At 42.5% G+C, this 19996-nt stretch overlaps 1 protein-coding gene across 2 annotated transcripts in view; it reads left to right on the top strand.

Annotated features, from left to right (window-relative positions):
- The first annotated feature begins 18300 nt into the window (after window positions 1–18300).
- Window positions 18301–19996, top strand: part of PDE7A (phosphodiesterase 7A) — a 55453-nt gene continuing 53757 nt past the window's right edge. For both annotated transcript variants that reach the window (XM_063130793.1, XM_063130792.1), the window contains exon 1: window positions 18301–18852. In XM_063130793.1, coding sequence (XP_062986863.1) covers window positions 18715–18852 — 138 coding nt within the window. In that variant the 5' untranslated portion in view covers window positions 18301–18714. The remainder of the gene's footprint in view (window positions 18853–19996) is intronic.

Raw genomic sequence — 19996 nt, 5'->3', positions numbered from 1 at the left:
TTTATGTCACATGGTACTTACATTGAATATACATTCATGGGGTTGTGATGTATGACTGCACACCTACCTGGAAGTCAGCTCCATTGAACACAGTGAGACTTTTGTCTAATCAGACCTGCTTCAGAGCTGCAATTTTACACAATTTTAATTGGATTTAACCAGCCTGATTATGTGCAGGACTGAAACCTAACTCATTTACCTAGTTCTAGCCAAATCACCTGCTCAAAGACAGAGTGGGAGTTTCCAGATGAGGCTTTTATAGCTTCACTATCCAGCCCCATTCACAGTTTTAGGGGTGAGGACCAGGCACTGTCATTTTCAACTTGTAACTCGCCTGTGTTTTCCCACCATTTCTGTCTTTTCTCTTACTGGAAATAATCTGTTAAAAATAAAAGATTTTTATTCTGCACAATGCCTTCTGGTTGGTAGCGCTAGGAACTCTCCATCTAGAAGGACCCACTGGTTAGTTATGTACAGTACTGCAGCATCTTTTAAGAAGTAAAAGCAAGAATTTGGGGACACAATCTAGCTAAGTAAAGCTCTAAATCCCATTTGATTTCAGTGTGAGCTACTCTGCTTAAAAGCTCTTGACTTTAGGTTGATCATATTCAAAGTTATTTGCACATTGAGTCAAGAGTCAGTTCAACATAGTAGATTATTTACTCCCAAGAATCTCACCCTTAAAATACTTTCAAGGGCAATACAAAATGCAATAGAATGGACACATTGATTATTCTACATTATACTGCAAAAGGCATACTCTCATCTATAGAATATTAAGGCTTCTTCCTAGAGGTGGAATAAATTACCATCCTGTTCTTATCACCTTGTAGAGCACACTTTCAGTTGCACAAATATTTTAAAAAGAAACATATTCTTTGTGCACATTTGCACAAGCACTTAGACATATTGCTAAGGCTGCAATCCATTACACACCTATCTAGGAGTAAGCCCCACTGAGTGCAAAGGTGCTTACTTTTGCGTAGATATGTATAGGATTGCAATGTAAGAAAAACAACAACATACCTGTTTCCAAAACAGAGTTCTGTATGTCTATGGATGTTCCATGGGAACTCACTGCATTACTTTAGCAAGTAGTACCTTGATGGCATTTATAAAATTATTCTTAGGACTCTTGAGAGAAAGAACGAAAGCAAAGAAAGACAAAAGTAAAAGGAAGATGCTTCTCTACCTGAACCACTCTTCTATAAAAAGAGGCTGTTGTTTTCTTCCTTTCTTTCCTTCACATATGGGGTTAAACAGGTCAGTGGGGTCTGGTTACTTTTTGTTAACTCTAGTAGCCAATTGGTTATCCCTTTTGAAGGCCCATGAAAGGATGAATAAAACATGAATGAGTATAAAGGTTGCTATAGCGTGATAGCCAATGATGCCAAAAAGCACCTCACATCCCAGTTTGATTATGTTTCATCTTTAGCTCTGCTTTGTTTGCCCCCTAACAGACTTGCTGAGCTTATTTAAGAATTAGTAAACTTTTATCTGCTAGCATGGACCACAGCCTCCACAAGCATGTTCTTAAAACTACTAAAAAGCCAAAGAAAATGAATACAGGATTTGAACTTTCTCCCCAGAAGACTAGGGAAAGAGCCAATTAAATCAACAAGGGTTGAAACAGTCTATTAAACTAGTGGTCTTCAACACAATTGCCCAACATGGTAGCAACAATTTTGTCGTGGCCCATTTGGACTGATCTCGTGACTGACTTTTGGGTCACAAAAGTCCCCAAAAGACCCCAAAGTCCCACCAGTTGAAGACTACTATACTAAAATACTTCATGAAACAGGATATGGGTTTTCAATGAGGCTTAATCTAAGTCAAGGATCATCAAAAAGCTCAGCCCTGGAACTTGTTTAGCCATTTGTCTTCTTTTACAGAGGCCAGTCCTCTATTTGAAGGACTGCCAAAAGATCATTTTCTATTTGAAGGTGTCCTGTATTTGAAGGGCTGTCTTCTCCAAGAAAGGGCAGGCTGCACTGACAGGCACACAGGTCACCTTCCACACTATGGTGAGATGTGCTATATTTCTATTTAAAATATAATAATTATTTTCTAACTCGTATTTATACAAATAACATATGCAAATTTTAAGCAAATCCATGTCCTCTAGTCATCTTTTTTGGAGATGATTTACTGTTTTTATTTGTTTTTATTTTTTGGCAATTCATAAGTGGCCACCCTACCTGGAATCTGTGAATCCATAATATAAACGAAGTAATTGTGATAATGCACACAGTGGCTTTCCTTCTCTTCTGAGTAACCACAGACTCCCACACCTGTATATTAGTTCTCTACTATGCACTATCACCATTGTAGGGTTTCTTAACAACACAGGATATTAATGCTCAGCAAAAGGAAAAGTTGTTGAAAAAGGTTTAGTTTACTAGTTAGGAATCACCTCTGAATGTTACTCACAGTTTTGAAACTCTGTAATAGTCACTTTACCAGTACAGGCCCTTCACTGCAGGAATATGCAGGTACATGAGACAATGGCCCTGTTCAGAAAACACCTTAAACCACGGTGGTTAAGGCCTTAAACCACGGTAGTTAAGGCCTTTCTGAACAAGGCCAATGTAAAACAAAAGACCAGCTTTACAACACCACCATTTAACGCCTTTCTGATTTCCTTTAGGCTCTGACATTGCCACTCTTCTGTTTGCCACTGGGCCACTGTTCTGTTTCACCACACAATCTGTGGACACTCCAAAACACCTTCTGAAGTGTTTCTGTTGCAGAACCATTTTTGCCTCCCACAGCCTGACTCTAGAGAGGGATATGTACAGTTGGGTTGATTGTAGTGAGGGTGATTCCAGAGAATTCCCGCCGTTCTAAAAATGTTCACCCTTGCTCACCTGAGTTACTGTCCTTTGATTTAAGAACATTGTAGATGCAACTGTACTTCCACCATTATTATTTCACACAAACAGAAGAAACTGCTTTGGCCTTTTTAGTTTGATTGCTGCCAAGGAGTCTACTGAACTCAAATAACAACAGCAACAACTTTTATAAAGGAAACTTAACAACACACTTACATAAGAAATATAATTGGCTTAAGTAAATGTTCTTTTAACCAATTTTATCCCAAATATATTTCCAAGGAATCTCTGGAGGCTGGGTTTTTTTAGTATCACTTCTCAAAAATATTAAATATATTCTAGGTTGGTCTATTGACATCTAGTGTACAATTGTATTCTGTAGGCCTACAGCTCCCTCTGGTGTTGTACTCTAGCAAAATATCTCTGAATTACATACATCCTCAGATTAATTTATGCCTTTGCAACATAATGCCCAGTGGAGTCCAAACAGGAGAGGAGATAATCTATAACCTTTAAGATCCAGACCATTACATCCAAACAGATAAGCAATCCATGAAGAGTGAATTTTGATGGTTGAGATGGACTGAAAGAGCAAAGACAATCGAAAGAACTAGAACAATTTTAAGTGAGTTGTCAGGGTTCAAATGACAGAAGTGCAGGCAGAGAATTCAAGAATCAAGTTTGATTATAGGTGAGGTGAAACTGACCAGTTGTTGAACTCATGCAAGGCACTGAAAAATTTGGAAGCAGACCTCATCTGGGGAAGATGGTTCAAACTACATATTCTTCCCTCTATCAAGCACTGTGGCATTGCAATATGTCTATAAACTCTAAATTCTCCACTCTCATATGTTTATTATGAGTATTCATGTGATAAGCTGTTAAGAAACCAGAGTAACTGTCTACCACTTTAGAATAGCATGCAAAAATTAATTGTATCTTATTGATTCATCTTTATTTAAGTCCCCAGTCTTTCCATCACATAAGCCCTAAAGGGTGCAGAAAAAAAGTCCTACAACTCCCAGCATGCCCCAGCCAGCCATGTGGCCTGAGGCATGCTGGGAGCTGTAGGACTTTATTCTGTATAAACATGCATAGGATTGCACCCTAAGGTGGTTTATAAAATACACTTTTCCAGCTGATTTGCTGGGCTACAGGTGAAAAAACACGCTGGTTCAGTATTGCTATTAGCAGTGCCAGGTCAATGATCCCACTCAAAGTTGCTGGAACCCTCAGTGACCAGGAAGCAGCTGGAATCGCTGTGTCTGCATAGTTAATGAAGGGGAGAGGGAGAAAAAAGGGTCAATTCTTCCCATCCCTGTGTGTGTGTGTGTGTGTGTGCGCATGCGTGCATATGCGCACATGCAAGTACATACGCTCATGACTCCTGAACCACCACCTGGCATTGCATACACCCTTCAGTGTCAAAATGGTTGCTTTAAACCCCTGGTTTAAAATAACATAACTAATAATAAATCAATCTCTTTTATTATTATAGATCATCTCCACCGCAGTTTAACGTTATCCTACACATTTAATTGGGAAGCAATTAGAATGTGCATGGCATCAGTATGTGTAAGGCTATGAGTGAGTGAGTTGCTTCCTGCTCACTTGGTACTTCTGCATTGAATCAGCTTTCATCAACAACCCAGGATTGGCCTTGTCCTGCGTCATTTGATACAATGTCTAACAACCCGGAACTTTGGGTTGTTTTTTCATTTTTTATATGTGTGTGTGTGTGTGTGTGATTCTGGTTACAAGGGTCAACTAATGTATATTCAGAGTCCTTTATTTATTTATTTATTTATTTCATTTCTATACCGTCCAATAGCCGAAGCTATGGGCGGTTCACAAAAATTAAAACCATGAAAAGCATAATAAAACAACCAACAATTTAAAAACACAAATACAAAATACAATATAAAAAGCACAACCAGGTTAAAACCACACAGCAAAAATTGATATAGGTTAAAATATGAGATTAAAACAGCAGAGTTTAAATTTAAGTTAAATTAGGTGTTAAAATACTGAGAAAATAAAAAGGTCTTCAGCTGGCGATGGAAGGAAAACAATGTAGGTGCCAAGCAAACCTCTCTGGGGAGCTCGTTCTACAGCCGGGGTGCCACAGCAGAGAAAGCCCTCCTAGTAGCCACCTGTCTCACTTCCTTTGGCAGGGGCTCACGGAGAAGGACCCCTGTGGATGATCTTAAGGTCCGGGCAGGCACATATGGGAGGAGGCATTCCTTCAAATAACCTGACCCTAAGCTGTTTAGGGCTTTGAATGTTAATACTAGCACTTTGAATCGGTCCGGATCTGGACTGGCAGCCAATGAAGTTGTAGAAGGACTGGTGTGATATGATCTTGTCAGCCAGTCCCTGTTAGTAGGCGGGCTGCCCTGTTTTGTACCAGCTGAAGCTTCCAGACTGTTTTCAAAGGCAGCCCCACGTATAACGCATTGCAGTAATCCAAACGAGAGGTTATCAGAGCATGGATAACTGTAGCTAGGCTATCTCTGTCCAGATAAGGGCGTAGTTGGTATATCAGCCTGAGCTGATAAAAGGTGCTCTTTGCCACTGAGTTCACCTGTGCCTCAAGTGACAGTTCTGGATCCAAGAGCACCCCCAAACTATGGACCCGATCCTTTAGGGAGAGTGCAACCCCGTCCAAGACAGGGTAAACATAACCTCGCCGGATAGATGAACTACCCACTAACTGTACCTCCATCTTGTCTGGATTGAGTCTCAGTTTGTTAGCCCTCATCCAGTCCATTACCATGCCCAGGCACTGGTTCAGAACAGCCACTGCCTCACCTGGGTTTGATGAAAAAGAAAGGTAGAGCTGGGTATCATCCGCATATTGGTGACACCTCAGTCCACATCTCCGGATAACCTCCCCCAGCGGCTTCATGTATATGTTAAACAGCACAGGGGATAAAATAGAGCCCAGTGGAACCCCATGGCTTAAGTGCCACGGCACAGAGCAATAATCCCCCAGCACCACCTTCTGGAATCGGCCATCCAAGTAGGAGTGGAACCACTGCAATGCAGTACCTCCAACTCCCAGCTCAGACAGCCTATCCAGAAGGATACCATGGTCGATAGTATCGAAAGCTGCTGAGAGGTCCAGAAGAACCAACAGGGTCGCACTCCCCCTGTCTCTCTCCCGGCAGAGGTCACCCCACAGGGCAACCAAGGCAGTTTCCATTCCAAAACCAGGCCTGAAACCTGATTGAAATGGATCTAGATAATCTGTTTCATTCAAGAGTGCCTGGAGTTGTCCTGCAATCACCCGCTCAAGCACCTTGCCCAGGAAAGGGATGTTTGCCACCGGCCTATAGTTTTTAGCATCTTCCCGGTCCAGGTTTGGCTTTTTCAGGAGTGGTCTGATTACCGCCTCTTTTAAAGAGGCTGGCACCACTCCCTCTCTCAAGGAGGCATTTACAACCTCCTGGACACAGCCGACGATCCCCTCCTTATTTGATGTAATAAGCCATGAAGGGCAAGGGTCAAGCACACAGGTGGTCGACCAAACTTGGCCAAGCACCTTGTCCACATCCTCAGGCCTCAATAACTGAAACTCATCCAATAAAGCTGGCCCAGACGGCGCTCTGAACGCCTCTATTAGTGGAACTGCATTAAGTGTGGTGTCCAACTCAAGTCTAATCTGAGCGGCTTTATCTTCAAAGTGTTGTGCAAACTTGTCACTTAATTACTTAATTATACAAGCCTGGGTATAAAATATTTAACATTGATTAGTTAATTTGATTTCATTTAAATTCCATTCAATACAATTCAACTTCAGGCATCCCGGGACTAACTCTATTTGCCCTTCCACCTATGTTAGTTATAAGTATGCTGGTGGTGGTGTTCTCTCACCTTCTTCTTTATTCACATAATTAATAAATTTCCACCATACCCCCTCAAATTTATCTTCACTTTGTTGTCCTCTTACTTTCCTCATTTTTTGCGTCAGCTTTTCTAAGAGGGGGAACTTTGGGTTGTTGAGGGACAAGCAAGCCAGTGTTTGAACCAATGGTTTGTTGTTGGGTTAAAACCTATGGTTGGTTGTCCTTGACCTCTCAATAACCCCAGAGTTCTGGTTCGGATGCCACATTGCACAATTCAGGAATCGGGTGTTCTTGGCTTGTTTTATGAAAACTGCTTCAAAGTATAAGTGGGCAACAGGTGGGGGTGACAAACAAGTGGGACGCAAATGTTACATGTGAACCAGGTCAGTGGCTTTTCAGATTTCCTCCTTCCATTGGGTTCTAGAGGTTTGGGTTATTTATGCCTGCCATCTAATAGTGCTATCTTAAGCATGTTAATTCAGAAGTACTACTTGTTGATAAGAAAGTATAGATAGGACTGCAGCCTACATGCTTTTAGGATTCCAACTATGAAGTTGTCTTGAATACCTGTTGCTCCTCCTCCTTTTCAACAAGGCATAGGTCTGCTATTTTCTAACAGTCTAAGATCCAATTGGTTTTGAGAAATAGAGTCAGAGTGATTTGCCAGAACCCCACCCTCCTCTCCACCGGCAACAGTACAAGCTATGTACACACACACACACACACAAGTAGATTTAGTTCCCACTGTATTTCAAACACCTGCCTGTTTTCTGCAGCAGGGCAAACAGCAGCTTGTGGAGGGAGGGATTTAGATCGGAAAATGGAGTAGGAGGAAAGGGTTAAACCAACTTCTCCCAGCACTGCTGCTCTGATCTGCCCCACAACCCTCCTGCTTTTAAGTGAAAATAAATAGGTCGGGAGCTGCAATCATGGATCTCCAACATAATAGTAGTTTGGACCTTGCTGACTCAGAGTGCCAGGCTAAGTCCGAGTCCTAGCTATGTAATCTACCATAATTTGGTAAATGTCTGAGAAATATATGTAAGACAGAAGATAGTACTGTATTGAATGCATGAGAAGATTCAACTTCCTTATTATTTGTGAAGCACTTTCCCCCCTTAAGAAAGACAGATTTTTGAAACACATTGGGAATATGAGCTAGTGTTCTTGAGGTTTTTACTGGACAGTTCAGTGAAAATGACAACCCAGTGTGAGGCTGCTGTGAAAAAGGCAAATTCCTTTTTAAAAAAATTATTACATTGGGAGGATACATGTTTACCTTCCATAATGCAATGAACTGAAGACCTAACAACCCAGGTACAATGCTACAGAGGTAAATTAACCAACAGTGGGCTGTCATGACATGCAAACAGGCTCAAGCATTGCATAGTGTTAAATATTATTTTTATTATTATTAATAATAATGATGATGATGATGATAATAATAATTTCTTACCCGCCTCTCCCTCTGGATCAAGGCGGGCAACAACATTATATACAAATACCATAAAATACATAAAACTGAATTAAAACATATAAAACTAATACATTAAAATAAGAGTCAGATAACTTAAAATTAATCTGGGTAGGCCTGCTGGAAGAGATCAGTCTTTATAGCCTTCTTGAATTCGAAAAGACTATTGCTGACGAATCTCTCCCGGCAGGCCATTCCACAGTCTGGGAGCGGCAGAAGAGAAGGTCCTCTGGGTAACAGTTCTCAGCCTAGTTTTGGCTGACTGTAGTAAATTCTTCCCAGAGGATCTAAGTGTGTGGGCCGGATTGTATGACAGAAGGCAATCCTACAGGTAACCCAGACCCAAACCATGTAGGGCTTTAAAGGTAATAACAAACACTTTATACTTCGCCCGGAAACTAATTGGCAGCCAGTGAAGTGATTTTAGAGTTGGTGTAATATGGTCACCCCTAGATATATCAGTGACGAACCTAGCTGCAATATCTTGAACTAGTTGAAGTTTCCAGACTAGGCACAAATGTAGCCCTATGTACAGCACATTGCAGAAGTTGAGCCTCGAAGCTACTAACGTGTGCACTACCATCTTTAGGTCTTCTAAGTCTAGGAAGGGGGCACAGCTGGCGTATCAGCCAAAGCTGATATTAGGCACTCCTGGCCATTGCAGCTGTCTGGGCTGTCATTTGGAGTGACGGATCCAGAAGCACCCCCAAGTTGAGAATGCAGTCTTTCAGGGGGAGTGAAACCCTATCCAGAATTAGTTGACACACCTTCAAACCCAGATTAGGGCCTCTGACAGTAAGCATCTCCGTCTTGTCTGGATTCAGCCTCAGTTTGTTTTTCCTCATCCCGCCCATTACTGCCTCCAAGCATTCAATCAGAGGAGACACACTATTCTTAGCTGACGCTGTTGTTGAAGGCATAGAGAAATATATTTGGGTGTCATCAGCATACTGATAGCACCCCACCCCATGCCTCTGGATTTTCTTTCCCAGCGGTTTCATGTAGATGTTAAACAGCATTGGGGATAGGATGGTCCCTTGTGGTATGCCATACAACAGCTCCTTCTTTGAGGAGCAGCTATCCCCAAACATCACCATCTGGAACCTACCCGAGAGGTAGGACCAGAACCACTTGGGCACAGTGCCCCTGATTCCCAATCCCATCAGGTGTTCCAGAAGGTTACCATGGTCAATGGTAAATAAGGCCGCCGAGAGGCCCAAAAGTACCAGCAGGGACACACTCCCCCTGTCAATACTCAAGCGGAGATCATCCACTAAGGCGACCATAGCGGTCTCAACTCCATATCCTGCCCTGAAGCCGGTTTGAAATGGGTCTAGAAAATCTGTATTATCCAAGACTGCTTGGAGTTGGAAGGCAACTGCCCTCTCAATCACCTTGCCCCAAAATGGAAGTCTTGATACTGGTCTGTAATGATTAAAGTCCAGGGGATCCAGGGAGAGCTTTTTTTAGAGCGGCTGTATTACCGCCTCTTTTAAACATGATGAAAAACTCCCCTCTCTGAGAGATGCGTTAATAATATGCTGTAATTGTTGTCTAACTGCATCTCCTCCTTGGACAACCAGCCACGAAGGACAGGGGTCGAGAGGGCAAGTTGTCCTCCTCACTTGTCCAAGCAGCTTGTCTACATCCTTGGTACTCACCAACTGAAACTGATCCAGTATAATCCTTCTTGTGGAGTTGCTGGACACTCCGTTGTCAGCTTCTGCTATAATGACGGCATCTAAGTCGGCTCTTATCCAAGAGATTTTATCTGTGAAGTGATTGTTAAAGGCATCACAGTGAACTACTGAAGGCTCTAAGGTTTGGTTCAGGGGGGAAGGTTTCTGAGTTAGACCTCTCACCACCCTGAACAGTTCTGCTGGACGCAAATTCGCAGATGCAATGCGTGCAGAGAAGAAAGCTTTCTTTGCTCCACTTTTTGCTACCCCATAGAAATGAAGATGTTCTCTATGTCGTGTCTTTTTGGATATAAGTAGAGTTTTCCGTCATCGGTGCTCCAGTCAGCGTCCTTCCTGCTTCAACTCCCTGAGATCTTCTGTATACCAGCGTGCCTGGTTAGAAGGGGGTCGGAGAAGACGTTTGGGAGTGATTGTGTCGATAGCCCTAGTTAGATCTTGATTCCATCTATTAACCAGGAGGGGATCCGCACGTCGCTCCCAGAGCGCTTCTATGCGACTCCAGTGCACCCCGAAAACAATAGTCTGACTTCCCTGTAAAAGAAACGACGAAGAGCCATCCATGCCACCGCCGCCGCTGAGGAGAGCTCTCCGCCGGCGAGGAGAGCTCGGCAAAAGAAGGTGGGGTAGAGAGCTTCTTCCGCTCTTCACCCCGCCTTCTTTTGCCGAGCTCTCCTTGCCGGCAGAGAGCTCTCCTCGTCATCGGCGGCGGCGGCGGCGGCATGGACGGCTCTTCGTCGTTTCTTTTACAGGGAAGTCAGACTATCGTTTTCGGGGTGCACTGGAGTTGCACAGAAGCGCTCCGGGAGCGACGTGCGGATCCCCCCTAGGGCTTCTATAGGATCGTCGACAATACCAGCTATAGCACACTCTAAGGCTTTCTGGAATCCGAGAGTGTCCATCATTTATTTATTTATTTTATTTATTTAATTACATTTATATACCGCCCCACAGCCGAAGCTCTCTGGGCGGTTTACAACATTTAAAAATAGTAAACATTAAAAGTATACAATTTAAAACACACACACACACACACACACACAAACAGTATAAAAACAACTATCCATTTAAAAACAACAATTGTGGGGTCCATTAAAAACAAACTTAACGTTGTTAAATGCTGTTAAAATGCTGTTAAATACATATATACAACAAAACTCATTGAGGAAATTCTAAGTAAGCAGCAGTCTTGTTAGCACTCAAGTTATCTTTTATTGCAAGATATTGATGTTATAACTTCATTAACCAATAAAAATAATCTAATCATTGGTCTATTTCCAGAGGAAAAGACTTATCCTTGATAAATACATGCAGTTACAGACTCATAAAGATACAGTTGGCTAATATTTAGTCCTTGGTTTGGCATATTATGAATTCTTGAACTTCCTGTTCAATACCCCTGGTAAAGTGAAATGATTCTGTTGCTGTTACCAAAAAAACAAAGACAAATTGAAGTACTGGAACTCCTTTGTTTATATGTAAGAGTTTCACTGGGTGTTTTGTGGAAAGACTGGGGAAATACACCCCTTTTCTCCAGATCAACCCTGTAGCCAAAAATATAGTGTTAAGGGGGTGCAAGGGGGCACAGTTGTATTGCAGAGCAGTGGGAGCATTAATAAAGGTAGCCCCTAAGATATTTGAAGTTACTTAACTATATTGCTCCTATTGCTTGCACATTTCCCCTTATATTTCCACCGAAACAAGAGCTGGGAACTCACAGGGTTTTTAATGTATGTATGTATGCATTTATTTATTTATAGCCCATCTTTTCTTCAAAAAGCTCAAAGTGGCCCAGGGTGAAAGGCAGGTGAGCATCCAAGATGTATACAAAAGGAGAGAAAAGTCTCAGAATGCTGTAGAAAAGTTTATTATACAAAACCCCCACGTGTTTTGGAATCTTGGTTTTTAGGCCCTCTTCAGGGGGTTATTATAATGTCTGCAGAAATTATTAGCAACAAACTGTTTTGTGATGGGGACTAGTCATTTCCCCCCTCCCCATTTTTATCCTTATAACAACATCCTCCCCAGGTCATGCAGTGAGTTTCCTAGCAGAGCGGAAACAGAATATTCAGGGAAAGGGCTGGAATATTCTTGAGGGATCTTTATATTGGAGGTGGGAAGTGTTTATCCCCTGGGGGCGATATTGCATTTCAGCTCTGTTTCTGGAAGCTGGATGATGTCAAGATGCGGAGTTCTCTCAGGAACTTCTCCCCAGACCCCAACTCCTGATGTAATCCTTTTCTCCAAGCAGACAGAAGTAGGAGATTAGAATTAAAAACATGCTTAACAGGGTTACAATAGAGGGCATTTATTAGAGTGAAGGTCTCAGAAGAAGAATAGTGCAAATGGCTTATGTACAAAATGATAGGAAAGTTTTATAACAGGGCTGAAACAAAGAGAGAGCTTTCAAAATTTGATATATAGTAGCTTTTAAGGAAGAGTTAAAGACTTGATAAACAACTTTTCATGACTGGCATCACTGTGTATAACTTACATTTAACCCATCTTTAAAACACTGGCTCAAAGCAAATTGCAGTTTGAAGGTAGAAGCTTTGTTTACAGTGACATTATTTTCATATAAAAGGGGGAGGGGGAAACGTGGACCATACATTTATACATTCTGTCAGCAACTCAAGTTTTATATATTTTCTGTCACATCCTAAATGTGGCAGTTACTCAAACATTAGGTAAGAAAAATGATTAGGACCAAGTTTAAAGGGATTATTTTTACAGTTGCAGGAGACAATCCCAAACGTACGTATTTAGAAGAAAGAGCCATTAAAATAAATTATACAGTTTTATGGTGCTTTAGGATTGATGTCTTAGCCAAGCAGTAAATTCCTTTACCGTGGGAAACACCTTTTATTTGCACTTTGTTCATAAATGTATCTCGTAGAGGTTTGCGTGGAAAAGTATAGTAGTTTCTGTAAAATTCATTGGCTGCAAATAAGAGTTCTGAAATGGAAAGAGTTCTAAAATTCTAATAAAGAACAGGATTTCATTTCAGCTAAATGGTTCTTCCTCCATTGGGATACAACAATCAGATTCTTGACTTATTTTCAATGTCTCCTTCCCCTTTGCCTTCCTATTGCGAATCCCTCGTCAGTTAATGTTGCTCCCTTCAGTACAACATTGTGAAAATCCATCGCATCTTCTTGAAAACTTTGGTTCATTTTCTAGTCATCTCCTTGATAATAGTTTTAAGACAACTATCACAGGACAGAGAATTCATATCATGAATCATAGTTATCATAGAATCATAGAATCATAGAATAGCAGAGTTGGAAGGGGCCTACAAGGCCATCGAGTCCAACCCCCTGCTCAATGCAGGAATCCACCCTAAAGCATCCCTGACAGATGGTTGTCCAGCTGCCTCTTCAATGCCTCTAGTGTGGGAGAGCCCACAACCTCCCTAGGTAGCTGATTCCATTGTTGCACTGCTCTAACAGTCAGGAAGTTTTTCCTGATGTCCAGCCGGAATCTGGCTTCCTTTAACTTGAGTCCGTTATTCCGTGTCCTGCACTCTGGGAGGATCGAGAAGAGATCCTGGCCCTCCTCTGTGTGACAACCTTTTAAGTATTTGAAGAGTGCTATTATGTCTCCCCTCAATCTTCTCTTCTCCAGGCTAATCTGATAGTTCACAGTTTTGCTACCTGCTTGCTCTAGGTGCAAGGTGACAAGCATAGGCAAGGAGGGAAGAGGAAATGAAGGAGGGTGGAGGAGAGGGCTTTGTCAGCTGAGGCCGTCTTTCCCCTTACCATAGTGTTCTCAAATTGCAAAGAAAAATAATCTGGAGCTCAGTTCTTCTCTCTCTTTTTAATACTTCCACACCTTTCATTGTGCAATTTTGGCTCTTGTCGTATACTCCTTTTTGTGGCTGCTCCACCTGCATATTTGTTCTGGCAGCAGAAGCGGGAAGTGGATAGAGTTTCACGGGCTTAGTGCTTTCGCTTCTTTCTATTGCTTAGATCTCTTCTGTGAAGAGTGGTTCCTCCCCCTGCTCCAATATATATATATATATATATATATATATATATATATATATAATGTTAATCTGGCATGTGGGTTTTGTTTGGTGGGATATGACGTCAATACTGCTGCTCTTCACACACCCACACACATAACAGTGTGGGAGCTGCTTCAGCATGATGTAACCCTATGCTGCAGCAGTGCACATGTGAATATAGCATGATCACGTGATCAGGGCTGATTGCAAAGGCCTTTCCAGCAGAACTGACATCCTGCCAGAACAGAGGGCTCTGATTCAGTGGAAAAACACACACATCATTGGCTCTGCACTTGTAGTCATGCAAGTATACCCTATAGGGTGGGATCACATCATGATAAATGATGTTTGTGTGAGCTATACCACTTTTTTGGGGGGGGGGTTAACTGAAATCAATAACAAAATATTACCTGATAGCATGTCCAGGCGTAAGTTCTTGTTGCAGCATGGCCTTAAGTTGTTTTATGGAGGGAGATGTATTCAAAGACTTTATAATGTGCTAGTGATTCAGTAGCAGTTTATTGGTGCTACTGGTGAATCCAGTAGTTATTTAGTATAAGTACCAAGCGTGCACGCACGCACACACACACACAAGGAATTGACTACTACATACTCATTGAAGGAAAAAGATGTTTCTTGTGTTAGGATAAGGGTACCTTATTATATGATTCACAATTTCTCCTCAAGAAGGAATGCTGCTTTGATTTTAAAACATCTCTTAAAGAGATGCTGTATTTGCATGCCTCCAATATCTATTTTAAAAAAACAAAGGTAAAAGCTTAGCACTTACAACAAAAGGGAAAAGGTGGTCTTTTTTTTTAGTTCCCATGGGACTGTTATGTTCCATAGCCTTTTTGAATCAACATGGGATGACTCTGCTTCTTGTGCAGATATTGGGCCTGTTTGCATGGTCATGGTGGGGGAAGTAAGCCACAATGGCTCACTTCCCCCACTGCTCATGCTGCTCACATGCTGGAAGGATTTGCATAATTACATTGCCAGCACGATCTACTGTGTCATGCAAACCCAGCGAGGGTGGCTTGTTGCCGTGATTCAACAAGCCACCTGAGATCTCTAAAACAGCCAATGGGTTCTGGGTGGCTTGTTAACCACAGCAACAAGCCACCCTCACTGGGTTCGTATGACACAGCACACTGTACCAGCAAGGATAATTATATCAATCATACCATTGTACCTGTGAGTTGAAAAGAAACGTCAAAATAACAAGAATGGATTACAATGGGTTGATCCAAACTTAGTCATGCTTAATGTAGACCCACTGGAATCAATGGGACAAGTTATTATGACTAACTGAAGTCCCATTGATTTCAATGGGTCTACTCTAAGCATGACTAAGTCTGCACCCAACCTATTACCTTAGGCTTTTGTTCCCACCTTATGATTGTGTGAGACTTGGGCAGGATCTACATTACTGCTTTAAAGCGCTTTATAAGAGTTATAAAGCGCTTTAACTGCTTTAAAGCACTATAAAATTGTTATAAAGCGCTTCAAAGCAATAGTGTAGATCCGGCCTTAGTCTACAAGTCTTAGCCTTACAGTTTGTTAGAAAATCCAGAACTATTTGACATTCCATAGCCTCACAAAGTGTTCTGTTTCTATATTCCAAAGATAGCAGATTTGATCTCTGAGAACTGAGATCAAATACTGAGAACTGATACTATTAAGGAAGCTCTGAACAGGTGGTGATGTTCATCTAAGACTGAGACAAAGAAATTATGAGAATTAGAGTTTCTACTTTTTTGCATCAGCCTAGATATGCTGCTGCGTAGCATTGTAAAAGTGATATCAAACAAGTCATGTTCTGCTCTTCAAGGATCTTCTTGAGATGTGTGTGTGTGTGAGACTGTATCATGTTAGATATGTGATGTTTGAATACATCTCCAGAAACAGGTGGGGCTCACTAGAATACACATACCATAGTTCTAATTTAAGAAGCTACCCTCTTTCTGAGTTCCCAGGTTTTAGGGAATTTAGTTCAGAGAATTTTGAAACAGTGCTTAGTTTAGAACCAACAGTGAATTAGGTTAATAGAAGTGATACACTCTCTTCCTGGAAGGCTTACATTTCACTGTACAAGGCAGGAGATAGACTATGATTTTGAGAATGTATTTATTATTTATTTATTAACAATATTTATATAGTGCTTCTCATTTATTTATTTATTGATTGATTTAATTACATTTATATACCACCCCACAGCCGAAGCTCTCTGGGCGGTTTACAACAGTTAAAAATAGTAAACATTAAAAGTATACAATTTTTTTTTAAAAAAAGACACACACATAAAAAACAGTATAAAAACAACAGTATCCATTTAAAAACAACAATTGTGGGGTCCATTAAAAACAAACTTAACAATGTTAAATGCTGTTAAAATGCTGTTAAAAATGCCTGGGAGAAGAGAAAAGTCTTGACCTGGCGCCGAAAAGATAACAATGTTGGCGCCAGGCGAGCCTCATCAGGGAGATCATTCCATAGTTGGGGGGGCAACCACTGAAAAGGCCCTCTCCCTTGTTGCCATCCTCCGAGCTTCCCTTGGAGTAGGCACTCGGAGGAGGACCTTAGATGTTGAAGCAAATCCCAAAGTAGTTTACAAAAGCAAACAAAGTAGACCACACTCACATAATTAATATTATTGTAAGGCTGGTACAAAGATAGCTCATGGTTGGGAGATAGTGAAAGCAAAAATATGTTTTCAATAATTGCCTAAAACACTTCAATGCTGAGGTCTGATGTATTTCAGAAGGGAAATCATTCCACAGGGTGGGCATCACTGCAGAAAATGCCTTTCTCCATTTTGTTGCCAAACAAAAATCTGTAGGCTGTGGCATGGACAATAAGGCGTTATGCCCTGGGAAAGTTGAAGGTATTATGATTGAAGCATTGTTTCCTGTAGCTTTCGATACACATTTCTTTTCTCATGCTAATCTTTTTAAAGTCAAACTGGTTTTGTAGGTTGTCAAAGCACTACAAAAGTATTCTTGTTTGAATAGAGCAAGAATGGAATGAATGTGAGGACTATAGTCTATAACACCTATCATATCACCTACAATTCACTCTCTAAATAAATAAAATAAATGCATTTCTTGCCATCAGCCTCTAAATATGCATGCAGGGAACAGGACAGCTATTGACAGATGAGATCTAGGATAAGTTGGGGGCACAAAGGAAACTATTGGAGCTACTGGTAAGGTGGGCCAGAGGTTGCACGAGGCAAGACTTTGAGAACCATGTCTGCAGCAGCAAACCAGTCAAGAGCACAGACACTTCAAAAGCTACCTCATTTTGTTTGGCATGTTTTTCTATGCAAAATCTTATTTAAAGAGTATCCTCAAATGTTGGAACAATAGTATCAGTCTTGAGAAAGGGCTACGCAGCACAATTCTTAGTGTTTAATCAGGATGGCTACTAGCCATGAAGGCTATATATTAATCCTGTAGGCAGTTTGCCTCTGTTTACATGAATGGAGGATGCTATTTTCCACTTGTAGATTTACTAGAGGCAACTGGTTGGCTACTGTGTGAGCAGAATACTGGACTATATTTATTACATTTTTATACCACCCAATAGCTGAAGCTCTCTGTGCGGTTCACAAAAACCACCTTCGGTCTGATTCAGCATGTTTATATTCTGGTTGTACTTTTATGTTGTGGTTTTAGTTTTATATTTAAGTTGCACTTTATGGTTTTAATTTTTGTGAACCGCCCAGAGAGCTCCAGCTATTGGGTAGTATAGAAATGCAGTAATAAAATAAAATTAAGTAAGTCCCATTTTGCCCAATGGGTTTGCTCTCAAATAAACAGCAGAATTACTTCGGGGAGTAAGCCCCACTGAACTTAGGACTTAATTTTGAGTAAACACACATAGACTTGCACTGTTAATGGAGAGCGAAGTAACTTAATTACAAAATATGACAAACAGATTTGGACATCGCCTTTGGGCTAGAAGCCCATAGAACTTTTCTCCCTCAGGAGCTGCTGTAGGGGCGATTGCTGAAAAAAGAGAAAGGATCCAAGACTGCGGACACGTTGCGTAGCAAGATAAAGGCAAGGGCTTACGAAGGAGACCCCTCCACGGCTGCTTCCTACTCCTTCTTTCCCTCAGCAAGGTGTGAGCAGGGAGGAAAGCGACGTCACGACGCACGGCTCCGTCGGCGTTCCCGCCGCGCGTGGCCACGCCCACCCCCGTCCTGGCTCGGTGCCGCCTCCTTGGACGAGCGCGCTGCGCTAATTGTGGGCGCGGAAGGGGAGAAGGCGGCCCCCTGCACGCGCAGCTCTTCCCTCCCCCCTCCTTTATCTTCCGGCGCCGCTGCCGCCGCCTCCTCCCCCCCATCACCACAGCGCCGCTACTAACAGCCACTACCTGGCCCCTCCCCTTGCGCGCGGGGCCGCGCCTCGTGCCGGACAATAGCGGCGCTGCCGCAGCCGAGTTGTGTCTCACCCAAACCAGCCCGACGCCGCCGCAGTTGTAGCCGCCACCTGGGCCCGCTCAGCGACGCCAATGAACGGCGGCACGCGGCCGTCCCGGCTGCGGAGCTGACCGGGGGACTCGGCACTCGAGCCGGGACCTGCTGCCTTCGCTTCCTCCTCTCCCTCGATACTTGTCCCCCCCTCTCAGCCCTCCCCTGGGCTGCGTCGGCAGAGCAGGGACCGAACCGAAGCGGGTCGAGGAGGGCCCCCGCTCTTCAGTGGCCCGTTGCCGGTGCTGAACCGTTCCCAGCGCGTGGTGCAGGTGAGAGCGGCGAGCCGGGCCTCGCCTCGCTCCTGGAGCTCGGCCTGGCTTTTGTGGGCGCCACAGGAGAAGACGACGAGGTGGCGGCGGCGCTGCCTCCGTTTCAATGGAAGTATGTTATCAGCTACCGGTGCTGCCCCTGGACAGGCCGGTCCCGCAGCACGTCCTCAGCCGCAGAGGGGCCATCAGCTTCAGCTCCAGTTCTGCGCTCTTTGGCTGCCCCAACCCCAGGCAGCTCTCCCAGGTGAGGCGGCCCCTATAAGACTCCTCTCTCTCAGTCCCTGCCCCTCCAATGCAGAAATTGGGGGGTGGGGAGTTATTATTATTTATTTATTTATTTATTTATATAGCACCATCAATGTACATGGAGTAGGAGAGGCTGTGAAATTGGGGATGTCGTGAAATAAGACGAAATTAAAAAACACACACAAAATACACCAAAGGACTGCTTGCCTCTGCGGAATAGCTTATTTGCCCCTTCTCTGTGTCCTTTAGCCTCTTATTGCGGTTTTGTGACCTGTAACGCTTGACGGCCATGCATTAGAACACAAGGGATGTCTTTGAGAGGCTTATTGTATTGTATGTAGTTCTGCTTTCCTTGACATATTTCTCCAAGGAAAACCAGGACTGTTCGTAATTTTATGGTTGTCAAAACGTTCTTTTGATAAGGACTCCTACTGAGATTCTGGAAAGAGGGCGGGAGTCTCCCGACTTACTGCCAGTGCACCTGCATCTTGATTTTGCTAAATAACTGCCGTGACATCTTCTTAAGTCTTCAATATTTTCCCCCTTAATGTCAGTAGTTATGAGAGTTACACAGGGCATGATCCAGCCAAACCAAAACACTTTTAAGAGTGCTTGATTGCACTCATTCCTTTCAAATGTTTTGTGAAAGATAGTTTCCCTCCTCTAGAACAAGCTAGATTTCTGTATATTTTTGTTCTTCCTCTTTCATCCTATGAAATACACTTCATCCTATGTAGCCAATTTGCATTAACGGATTCCAATGTGAATGATAACAGTAACAAATTTAACCATAATAAATGTAGGTAGGCGGTGGAATGTGAGAAAATAGATTTTGTTGCCATTTTTGGTGCTCTTCTCTTCAAATGTTTTGAGGATTGGGTTGCCCATCTGTTGTTGTCCTGATGCAGTCTGCTGAGATTTTCCTGCAAATGGTTACAAATTTCTGAATTTTAAGGCATCTTCCCAGAATAAGAGATGATGCTTCATTCTCTAAGTACTGAGTAGTATCCTCTAAATTGGATAAGCTACAACTTTATTCAGGAATCCTGAGGTGGTGGGAATTTTTCCTGGTTCGGCATATATGGGTAATATATGGTTTAACTTCTTCGGATGTTTAGTAATAGGATTTCAGAACTTCTTAT

Source organism: Elgaria multicarinata, chromosome 7 (genome assembly GCF_023053635.1).
Source record: "Elgaria multicarinata webbii isolate HBS135686 ecotype San Diego chromosome 7, rElgMul1.1.pri, whole genome shotgun sequence".
In the NCBI taxonomy this organism is placed as follows: Eukaryota; Metazoa; Chordata; class Lepidosauria; order Squamata; family Anguidae; genus Elgaria; species Elgaria multicarinata.
Note: the sequence above shows the minus strand (reverse complement) of the source record. Positions and strands in the feature narration are given on the sequence as shown.